We start from the raw sequence: 10,492 nt of genomic DNA on the forward strand, positions 1-10,492 counted from the left end.
AGAAATAGAAACTGTATCCAAAGAGGAATATTGTGAAGTAATAAATGAATGTAAGTGGAATTTGTACACTCCAGTAGGGAGGAATGAAAAATAGAGACATTAGGGAAAAAAATGTTTTCTGATGGTGAGGTCTATTAGGCTATAGAAAAGACTCCCGAGGGAAGAGATAGAAATTGAATCTCTAAAAGCTTTTAAGAACAGATTGAACAGAATGGCAATAAATCTTCAGAATTAAGCCTGCACTGTGAAGAAAAGTTGGCTAGATGGCTTTACTGTACTTCTCTAGGTCTTGTAACTGAGTCACTCTTTGATGTTCTTTGTTGAAGTTTTATAAGCAGCTAGGGATCCATTAGGTTCAAAGATAGAGCAGGAGCACCAACTTTTCCTGTTGCCTCTGTGTTCCAGTATGTACAGTGATAGTCACCTGGACCCAAATTCTGACATAGAATTGAGGATGAATGTCTATGACCACAAGCCCAAACATACTCAGAAGAAGATAAATGAGTAGCTGATAATTCTGCTAACATACAGGGAGAAGGGCGGCTTATGGGCTTGTACTTCAGGGACTTGTTTCTGGTGAGTATTTCCTGTAAATGAAGCAAGGTCTTAGAAGTTGGCTTTGGAAACCTGGTTTATGCAGTTGGCTATTGGTAATAAGATCTGATACAATTCTGAGCAGGACACAACTCCAGAGAGTAATCAAACAGTGGGATTTGGCACATCACAGCCGCACCACAGCTAGGTCTGGTCCTGCAAGGCACATGTCCTTGTTCTGTGAGTGACATGTATGTTAAGTGATGTTAATGATTGTTTATTGCAAACTAAACATTTTTACCATCTGGCAACTCTAGACGACGAGTGTCAGACCAATTCCAGCGAATGAAATATTTCCATCGCCATAAACAAGCTGTTTGCTGGACCTCGCTTCAGTGTGTGAGTAATGCAGCTGCCTGTAGCCCAGAGAACAAATCAGTAAATACAAACTAGATTGAGTTTACATTATGTGCAATAAAATCATTTGCAATACCAAAAGTGAAATACGAATTAAGTTTTGAGTCTGTCCCCGAATGCTGCAAGGCTTCCAGATCAGTGCGCGGAATGCAGTCGCTAGAGGGCACCAAAAGACCCCTAACCTCAGGCTGTAGCATCTCGACTGCAGTTTCACTCCGGGCTGGCAGGTGGGTGATGCTCTGGGGTTGAATCCACGCCAGGACTTAAAATGGATGAGAAGTGTGCTCCTGGAGTGGGCGTCTTGAAGCCATATCCCTAATTACTTTGTGTAACAGAGGTGTTTCTGTGTGTGTGAAATACTTTGCTTAAGGGTAAATCTAAATCAGAAAACAATCTCCAGGAGGGCACGTATGCCAATCACTGAGGAGGCATTTGGGTTTTAGGACCAGACTACAACTGTGGTGAAGCAAACTCATGTAATGGGCCAGAGACGTTTCTTTGCTGTGTAGATCTGTTCTCATTTCATCACACAATTTGTTAATGTAGACAAAAACTTGAGGCCCCTAGACTTTGCCCAGGGAGAAGGCGGCTGGAAAGCTTGTGTCTGAAAATCCCCACCATGCATAGATATTTGGGTTATGGTTTTTTATGAATGCCTATCTTAAATCAAAAACAAGTTTTAAAAGTCCCAAGAGACAGATGACTCGTATTTGGCTAGTCAAGGGAAAGCTCAGAGAAATGAGGTGGGTGCCATAGGACCTCTGGCCATTCTGATCTGGTGTTTGGGCTTGGGTCTTTTCCCTTCAGGCACAAACCTGTTCTGTTGTGATGCTATGGTCTTAAGCTCTTATGCTCTGGTGCGTAAAGGCAGCACTGAGCATGGTCCTAGCCAAGGCTCCCAGATGCCTCCTCTTGCTTGGAACCGGGAGCCTTTATTGCTGAGCTCTAGGTTCCTCAAAGTGGCCTGCAAGCTCAATGAACCTGAAAGCTCCAAGCGAAACCCAAGCAAAGCCACACAGCTTTAAGTGTTCTTGGAATAAAATTTCCTCTGCGGCGTCAGGGAGAGGCAGAGCACGCCAAGCTTGGCTCCGCTCTACCCCAAGCTTTCAGGAAACTCCTCGCTGCGAGGCCAAGAATATGATGTTTGTAACAAAACCTAAAACCAAGCAAAATGTATCACGTTTTGAGTTTCTTCATGAAAGGTTAGACCATCTTGGGATGTGCTCTGCTGGGATGAGAGGGGGGATGAATTCTGCCCTAAAGGGCCAATTTCACATGCATTGAAATCGCATGCAAAGCTCCCAGGGAAGCAAACTTAAACCTTTCAACTGCTAGAAAAGCAGCTACCACCGTTCTGTCACTTCAGTTAACCATCTATAAACAGTTACTCACTTGACCTCTATTTGATCTCTCCCTCTGCCCTCCAAGGAATCTTTTAGGCCAACAAGCTTTATGGATATCTCCACATACATAAAGGTTTGAGGCTGTTTTACTCCAGTGAGTACAGACTTCTTGCAGTTCTATCTGAAACCTGATTATTCGGGGAGATTTTATTCCTTCTGTTAGGACAGACAAATCCAACATGTCACTTTTCGTGGTTTATGCTGCTTTGTGGAAAGTACTTAGTACTAAAAGCTCTGCTCAACACGTTTGTAAAGGAGGTTGGAATCTTGACAGGACAATAAAGAAGGAAAATAATCTTTATTTTAAGCACTTTAAACAGTAATATCAAAGGCAGGAGCCAAGAATGATTTTCAGTCACTCTTGAGTTGTTGTCTTCTGGCTCTGCGTTGGGTGTTCAGCAGCACTGTGAAGCCTCCAGGCTGTCACCTACTTATGGGTGTAGGCAAAAACATCACACACTGGAGTGTTGCAAAAATAAGGTTATTTTTAAAGCAAACAAACAAACAAACAATAACAACAACAACAAATTCTTAAGTAAAACAAGACTGTAAGATAGAGATAAATGTAAGGGTCTGTAGTCAGTAACTGAAGAAAGAAAAGCTTTATATGGATTATTTGTTTTGTTGTTGTTGTGTTGGTTTTGTTTAGTTTCTTTGAAAACATGATAAAGGAGAGAATTTCAGTATTAAGTTGCAAAAGAATCAATCTTCAAGCAGCTGAACTCTGCACTGTAAGATACTCTGCAACAGTCATGCAAGTTTAATATCAACATTTTAGTTTCCTTTCTCATGTGGCCATCACAGCATTGTGCAGTCTGGAAATGAGCAGTTTAAGCATCTGTTTGTTTGTTTTTGCAAAATTGTGTCTTGAAAAAGAGCTGCACCTATGGATGAGATAATTGTTATCCAGTTATTTTCACGTGGGCTCTTGTGTGATGTTAAAACAAGGCAGAGATAAGGTCGATTTGGTATCTTAATTATGCAGCCCCACAGCCTAATACATATAGATTTCTAAATGTAATTAACCTTAACTCTACACCGCTGAGTTTCCTGGAATTAATGTGCTTGGTTTGCAATGTGTTTCACTCCATTGAGAGATGTGCTGTAAATCTTACCTCCACTTAAACAGAGATGCTGCGTGAACACTGTGGCCATCCAAAAACTGTGGTTAGTTTGGTTACAGAAAATAAGCCCAAGAAGCATTAGGGGAGGTCGCAGTCAGATGCTATTAGTGTAAACAGGATGAAATCAGGCATATTCTTTTCCCAAACTTATCTTAATTCTTAACTCACATGAAAAAATGTTTCTTAAGAATATTAGTTTGTGCTTTATTGGCCAGAAATGTCTTCAAATAATCTGTGGGGGTTTAAAACAACTTCTGATGGCAGTGATTTCAGTGCTGGGCTATGCCAGTCTAAAATTATAAGCAACAGAAATTGTGTTATCTTCTCATATAAGAGGAAATGTAATTTGATTCAAATGCAGCAAAAATTTGGAATTTGGTATTATTAGAAAAGGCTGTCTCAAGCTGTGTTGGAATCCACACCAGGCTGTTGGTAAGGTTTCTGAATTCATCCTTTCTTTACCAACGTTCGGATAACAGATGGATTTAGCAGCCCCAGGGAAGTTCTGGGGGCAGTTGGGTGGTGGAGGAGAAGGTTCAGCCCCCAGCTGCGCCGGGTTTCTGCATCCAGAAACCCAGTGGTTAATTCTGTGGGAGTTAACATTAAGTTAAAACGAGCTTTTCAAGGAATTTAACACTTGCTAAGCCATCCGATTTTCCCTTCAAAGTGTAGAATTTGTTCGGATTACCCCGAGTTCCTAATTTTAGATTTGGGAGGCAAACGACAAAACCCCCGTTGAGGTGTTTTGGTTTTTTTTTCTTTTCCCTCTCTTTGTTTCTTTTTGCATCCTATTTCTTGCTTTGTTGCTATCTGAATCTTAGAATCATTGTGTCGCAGGTAACGCTTAGTTCTTGGTGGAAAACCGCAGTTTGAACGAACCGCATGCGGCTGGATTGAGCTCCGTTACTTTAACATCTCTCTCTCCCAGTAGCGGCAGCGCAGCAGCGGAGCGATGGAGGAGGGCTGGGGCTCAGCGCCGGGTGCGGCGGTTCTTCTCTGTGCCCCGAGCACCAGCAGACACGTTTGGGGCAATGCGACCGTCCCGGTGTGCCAGCCGAGCGGTGGGACAGCGCTGCTCCCAGCAGTATTTGCACTGGGATTAAGCCTCTCTTCTCCCACACCTGCAGAACGTCACAGCTGTCACGGATCTCCTAGCAAGGCTGGGGGCACTGAATGGGATTATCGGCCCTTTCAGTGCAGCAGGCTCCTGCGCTACTGGGCTGGCTTACCTAAAGTAAGCAGGGGAGCAGGATCAGCCTAAGTATATTCAGGTCTCCCTAGTAAACAAGGAACAAGAAATAGGTTTAGGGGAGCTGGGTGTGATAATCCTTTGCCAACTGCTGCAGGGGAGGGAGCCAGTTCATGGCTCAGAGCACTGCATTCCCCCTCGGACAGCTGTTTCCATCCTCCTGAGCTGAGGGGGTTTGAAGTTACCCAGGGTACAGTCCTCCTGTGCTGCTGTCCTGTGGCACCATGGCCGTGTCCTTCAGCCACCTCCAGGCCAGGATTAGCTTTACCCCGCCGTACCCCGCTCTCCCCCAGCCCTTCGGAGGGCGCCTGCTTTCTATGCAGCCCAGGGGGTCCCAGTTCAATCAAAGCCTCGATGTTTATTTAAAGTGCTGAATGGCAACAAACAGGGCCCGGCGTGATGGGGCTGCAGATGGAGGACGAGCTCAGGGCCATTACCCTGACGGTGCTGCGGGGCTGTCAGCCCAAGTGCCAGGGAGCCCGGCAGCATCTGCACCACAAAGGAGATGAAATGGGGCAGCAGATGTAGAGCTAGGTTCGGCTACTGCGGTGAAAAGATGGTGTTTGGAGCTAAGCACGGAGAAGCAAAACTGCAAGCTTCCTTCTCTTTAACTCCCCCTTCTTCTCCCCCCCAAAAATCCCCTGGAAAAACTATGAAGATGCTTCATATGAGGCGCCGGATGCAATGTCCAGGGTGCTGGTGTAAGTCTAGATTTGCGCCCACGGGAGTGGAAGGGGATTTTTCTCCTCCTGGTTTGAACACTGGGACACTGCAGGATGTCCCCCCACCCGTCCAAGGCATGCAGATGCGAATGAAGCGCTGGGCTCGGGCTGCCCTGTGCCAGGAGTGCAGAGCCCGCGGAAGGAGCTCTCCCCCCGCGATGCCCGCGGTTCCGCTGCTGTGCAGAGCCCCGGGTGGGGGGGCGGAGAGGAACTCTGCCTGGGGGGGCACCGCGGGGCTGACGGAGCGCAGAGAGGAGCCCTCGTTCTTGTTGGTCCCTTTCCAAGCATTTTTTGAGCGGAGGAAGGATGTAATAACATGCCACGGGCAATAAATCATAGGCTGGCTACTCCCCCCGCCTCCCCTCCCCCGGCCCCTCTATAGACGGAGGGGAGGAGGGGACTCCGGCAGAGTGCTGCTGCCGCCGGGACGAGCTGAGCCGCTCTGAGCCTGCCCGCCTGCCCCGTCGCCAGCATGGACCTTCGCTCTCTGGCTCTGCTCGCCTTTGCCCTGGCGGTCATCTCCCTGTCTGAGGGTAAGTCAGCCGCCTGCCGCCCGCCGTGCCGGGTCTGCGCGGGGCGGCCAAGTCCCGGCCCGGAGCTAGGAGTGGGTGCGCTGCTGCCCCGGGGCTGCTCGCTGCAGGCTGCTCCGTGCTGTTCTCCCGGCCCGCGGGCTGCTTGGGGAAGCTTGCAAAGGCGCTCGGGGCACAGGGAGGTTTTTTGGTTTTGTTTTTTTTCTTTCTTCATTTTTCTTTTCTATTTTCTTTAACATATGCATTTTTATTCCTATAAAGGAAAAAAAAAGTTACAGAAATGAGAAACAGGCGGCTGCTCGCTTCCTCTCCAGTCCTCTTTCGCGGCCGTATTTTGCCTCGATCGGAGCCAAAGTGGGACAGGACTCCCAGCTCCGGAGGTTTCGTGCAGGGGCTACCCTGGGTATCCCAGGCCGGCGGCAATGTTTGTCGCTGGGACAGTGGCACAGCGCTGCATGTCCACTCGTGTTGCCCGGACCCGGCCGAGGCAGTTGCTTCCTCGCCCGGCTCCGATAGCCCCAGTCCGGCTGCAAGCTGCCACCTTTTGTCCCCTCATCGAGAGCCGCCGGTTCGGTAACGCCTTTCCCATTCGGGGACCGAAACTTGGGTGTTCCCTTGCCGAGGCAGGGAAACGTGCACCTTTGTGTAACCGGTGGGAGTTAAGTGCTCCTGATGATCTTAATAACGCGGTGACGAAGGCAAAGCTCGGTCTCGAGCCGGCGTCGCAAACGCTGCTGGGCTTTGTGGCACGATGAGATGAAATCGTGGGGTGGCTGCTGGAGAGGGGAGATGGCTTAAAGCTGCCAGAGAAGATCTGGGTAAGGGGAGAGACCACAAACTTGCAGAGAGTTTTCGTACGTCCTGTGTTGCTTTAAGCCCTGCTGCCGAGTTGCCGGGCTGCCTTGTCCTGCAGGGCAGGTGAACTCTCAGCACTTCTCAGCCACCATGGTGAAGTCGTTTCTGCCTACCGCATCCTTACTCCCTAGGGATATGAAGCTGTTCTAGTCTTAAGAAGTTGCCAGCCCTCTCCTGATACTGACAAACGCAGACCTGGGTGAGCAGAGTAAACGATGCTGCCATCGAAGTGCCCACAGCAACACTCCTGTAGGGGAAATCTACAGCATCAGCTCTACAGGGGATTTCTGTGAGCGTGTTGTCACTAGCAAGGATTTGTCCACACAGGTGGCTGTTCAGAGCTAGCAGAACTTTCATTTGGAAGACAATATAGAAATTCTTCTAGTCTAGTCCAAAGGGCTGTTTTCTTTGTGTGTAAGGAAATGAGACTGATGGGATGGCAGTGAGATGGCTGGGTAGGGTCTGACTCTGCTGTAACTTCTGACTATTTCAACCAAACATGCCAAACTTCTCAAAAGCTTCCTACAGAGTTAGTTCCATGCAAACTGGTGTCTTCGTGTAACAGTACCATTAATAGACCGTACAGGAAGGCAGCCTAAGCTTGTATTCAGTGTCTGTTACACATAGAAAACCCCCAGAGCTTTCATTCCTGCAGCGCAGTTTCAGAAAACAAGTAGCTCAATCAGCTCTACTATGCGTGGAGCAATTGGATTCAAATTTTGAAAGGCAGTAAGTAAGATGTGTGTCAGCCTCGAGGTAGGAGCCTGATTGTGCTTCCAGCCTCCTGCTTCAGGACAACAGGATCCCCGTGCTGTGGGATGCCACATGCACTGGGTGTCCCAGCAGGAGCCTGAGTGGGCTCAGAGCCGGAGCGCTGGGCAGGAGGTGTCAGCTTATTGGGAATGGTGCTGTTAGCAGCCTCAGTGTCGGTGCTGCTGTACCTGTGACTTACTGACCAGTTAGTGATAGTCGCAATTTCTCTCCTGATTCCAAGTGTGTGGGATGGGATTGAAAGTCCCTCTCTGGCTCTCGTAGAAGACTGGATTGCATTCTCCATCATAGGACTGAACAGTTTCTCATAAATGTGAGTTTGTCTCTCACATGTTATTTAGGGTGAAGCATATACTCACCTTGTTAGCTCTAGTTTGCGGATTGTGCAGCTGTGCTGAGTTGCTGTATGGCTGCATGCGATGTCAGCCTCCCTTTCCTATACAAACATGCTGATACATAGCTATCAGGCACAGATCCTCATGCCTTTCTCCATCGCTAACACCATTCAGCACAACCCATGTCTTCACTCTGAAGCTCTCTTTCCATCTGTGCATGACAGACGGGAGCTTCTCCTCCCGTTCATTGACTCATGTTGAACTGACTGATTGCCATGAAACTGATGGAAAATATACTCCAAATATAAGAACTTCTAGTCTAGACTCAGGTGTGAATCTGTAGGAGCTCCACAGATGAAGTCCTTTGTGTTTGTCCTGATCCTGACTCAGAAAAAAAGGTGCTCAGAAAAAAGGCTTTTCCCTCCTGCAGACAGGGCAATTTCACCCTGTTGTCTGTGGTTATGCATGCTGGGGTCAGGCACTGGCAAATGTGCAGTGTGTGTGCCCATCAGCTGCACTTAGAAGAGCTGTGTTTTTTCTCACCTTCTGCAGCTTAGGGATTCTCAGCCCTTCCCACTCTTTATTTTCACTTCTGCCTTTAAGGCAGCAGGGCTCAGATGCCGAGTGCTCCATGTGTATAAACAGACAGGAGGGGCAGATTACTCTGTGGGATCTGAAGCCCTATCGGATGCAGCTCTGACCAACAGCATGAGCCAGAGCTGATGGCTTATGTCTTCCTTTATCAGTTTGGCTCTTCGCAGAGGCTGAAAACTGCTCCAATGGGATATCACTTAGAATTTTAGGCAGCTCGGTCTTGACTTCCAGATAGCCCTAGTGTGTTTGTGTTTTATTGTGTGGGGGGCTGTGAAGCTTCCACACCAAGCAAAGGCCTAATTTCTGTGTGCTTGGTTGCCAGTAATTAAGTCTTTCCATGGAGAAACCATCTAGTAGGACTGCATCAGATGCTGCACAACAGCCAGGCAGCTTTTCTCCATTCGGCATGCATATACACCGCTGACTTCTAACCTAAGGAGTAAACTTAATTCTGTCCTTGTGGTGCTAGTGTTGAGGCACTCAAACAGCCTGGTAGTCCCTGATCCCTGTATGGATTGCACACCGTTGAGAGCTGTCTCTGTGAGCTCTGTTCCTTTGACACAGGCTGGAGGGGGTCTACGGCATCTCTCCTGCAAACCCACTGCAATCTCGCATTCCCGGTTGCATGTGCGAACTTCTCTGGCAGCAGTTGGGCTGCGGTGGAGAAAGGTCAGGCTCTGGGCCCTGGGAAAGTCGGTACCACTCGGGGCTTTTCTGCAGCCTCTAAGTCCCCACTGAAAGCTGCACCTGAGCCCAGCCGGTTTGATCGGAGCCCTTTGGAATTCATCGCTTTCTTCTGGCTACCTTCTAATTTGGCCTCGGGTCAGAGTCGTTTGGCGAGAACAACACGGAGGACAAGTGCCCCCTCTTTCGGCCTTTATCTTGTCTAATTACCAAGAGCATCCCCGCACAATGCAGAGCTCCTTATTCTAATCTCTCCTTTTCTTATCTCCATTTTCTCTCCCTCTTCTTTTGTCTTTCCCAAATCCCACGCGCCAGGATTAAAGGGCCGGAGACTGGGGTGAAAGGACTGCGCTGCGAGCTGGGAGTAAACGCTCCTCCAGAGCCACGGCTTTTTTCTCTCTCTCTCTCTCTTTTTTTTTTTTTCCCCCACCTGCGCGTTCGGAGGGCTTTGCAACCCTGCTCTGCGCATTCGGGAGCAGAGGGAGTAACGTGTCCTTTCTCTCCGTGTCCTGCAGAGAAGCCCGTCAGCCTGACATACCGATGCCCCTGTCGATTCTTCGAGAGCAACGTGGCGAGGGCCAACATTAAACACCTCAAAATCCTCTCCACCCCCAACTGCTCACTTCAGATTGTGTAAGTCTCTTATTCTTTCCAGCTGGGTGTCAAAAGGGAGCACCACGTAGTTGGTTCTTGCTCTGTGTGCTGGCTAGCATTCTCCATTGCTGCAGTTAGGGCTGTGTCACATGCCCTGATTTCCAGTTCACCACTTCTTTCCTTGTATCAGGTATGGCAGGACCATTTTTTACCCCTCACACATGTTTCTAGTAGGAGTTTCCACCTCTGATCCATGTGGTCCCGTGTCCTGCTTCTATCATGGGCATGTGGGCAGGAACATCAGACGGGTTGCCAATTGCCTTCACATCTTGAGATAAAAACTTTACTGAGACCTGACTCTTCCAATAACTTGCATTTCCACAGACAAAACAAATTTCTAGATTTTCTGTAACCTTCCCCAGATGTACAGCTCCTAAACAAGTGCTTGCCTGACCTAAGGGCACCCTTACCAGGCAGTGTCTGACTCCACTAAGTCATAGATCATAGCAGGACAGAAATGCTGTGTTCCCAAAGGAAAATAACCTCTTAATCTTTGATGAAAAGGAAACACCAGTTTTCAGGAAGAGTGGGATCATTCTTTTTGGAGTGTTTTGGTTTGGTTTTTGGTGTTTTGTTTTTTTTTTTTTGGGGGGAGACGGGCAGGGAAGGGGGCCCGGAAG

General features: G+C 48.3%; 1 protein-coding gene across 1 annotated transcript in view; it reads left to right on the forward strand.

Annotated features, from left to right (window-relative positions):
• Window positions 1–5,867: 5,867 nt before the first annotated feature.
• CXCL12 (C-X-C motif chemokine ligand 12) overlaps window positions 5,868–10,492 on the forward strand; it is a 17,348-nt gene continuing 12,723 nt past the window's right edge. Inside the window, exons 1-2 of the mRNA XM_042818577.1 lie at window positions 5,868–5,982; window positions 9,734–9,851. Coding sequence (XP_042674511.1) covers window positions 5,922–5,982; window positions 9,734–9,851 — 179 coding nt within the window. The 5' untranslated portion in view covers window positions 5,868–5,921. The remainder of the gene's footprint in view (window positions 5,983–9,733; window positions 9,852–10,492) is intronic.

Source organism: Centrocercus urophasianus, unplaced genomic scaffold (assembly GCF_019232065.1).
Source record: "Centrocercus urophasianus isolate 14NV4802_14NV808 unplaced genomic scaffold, USGS_Curo_1.0 seq_17, whole genome shotgun sequence".
NCBI classification, from domain to species: domain Eukaryota; kingdom Metazoa; phylum Chordata; class Aves; order Galliformes; family Phasianidae; genus Centrocercus; species Centrocercus urophasianus.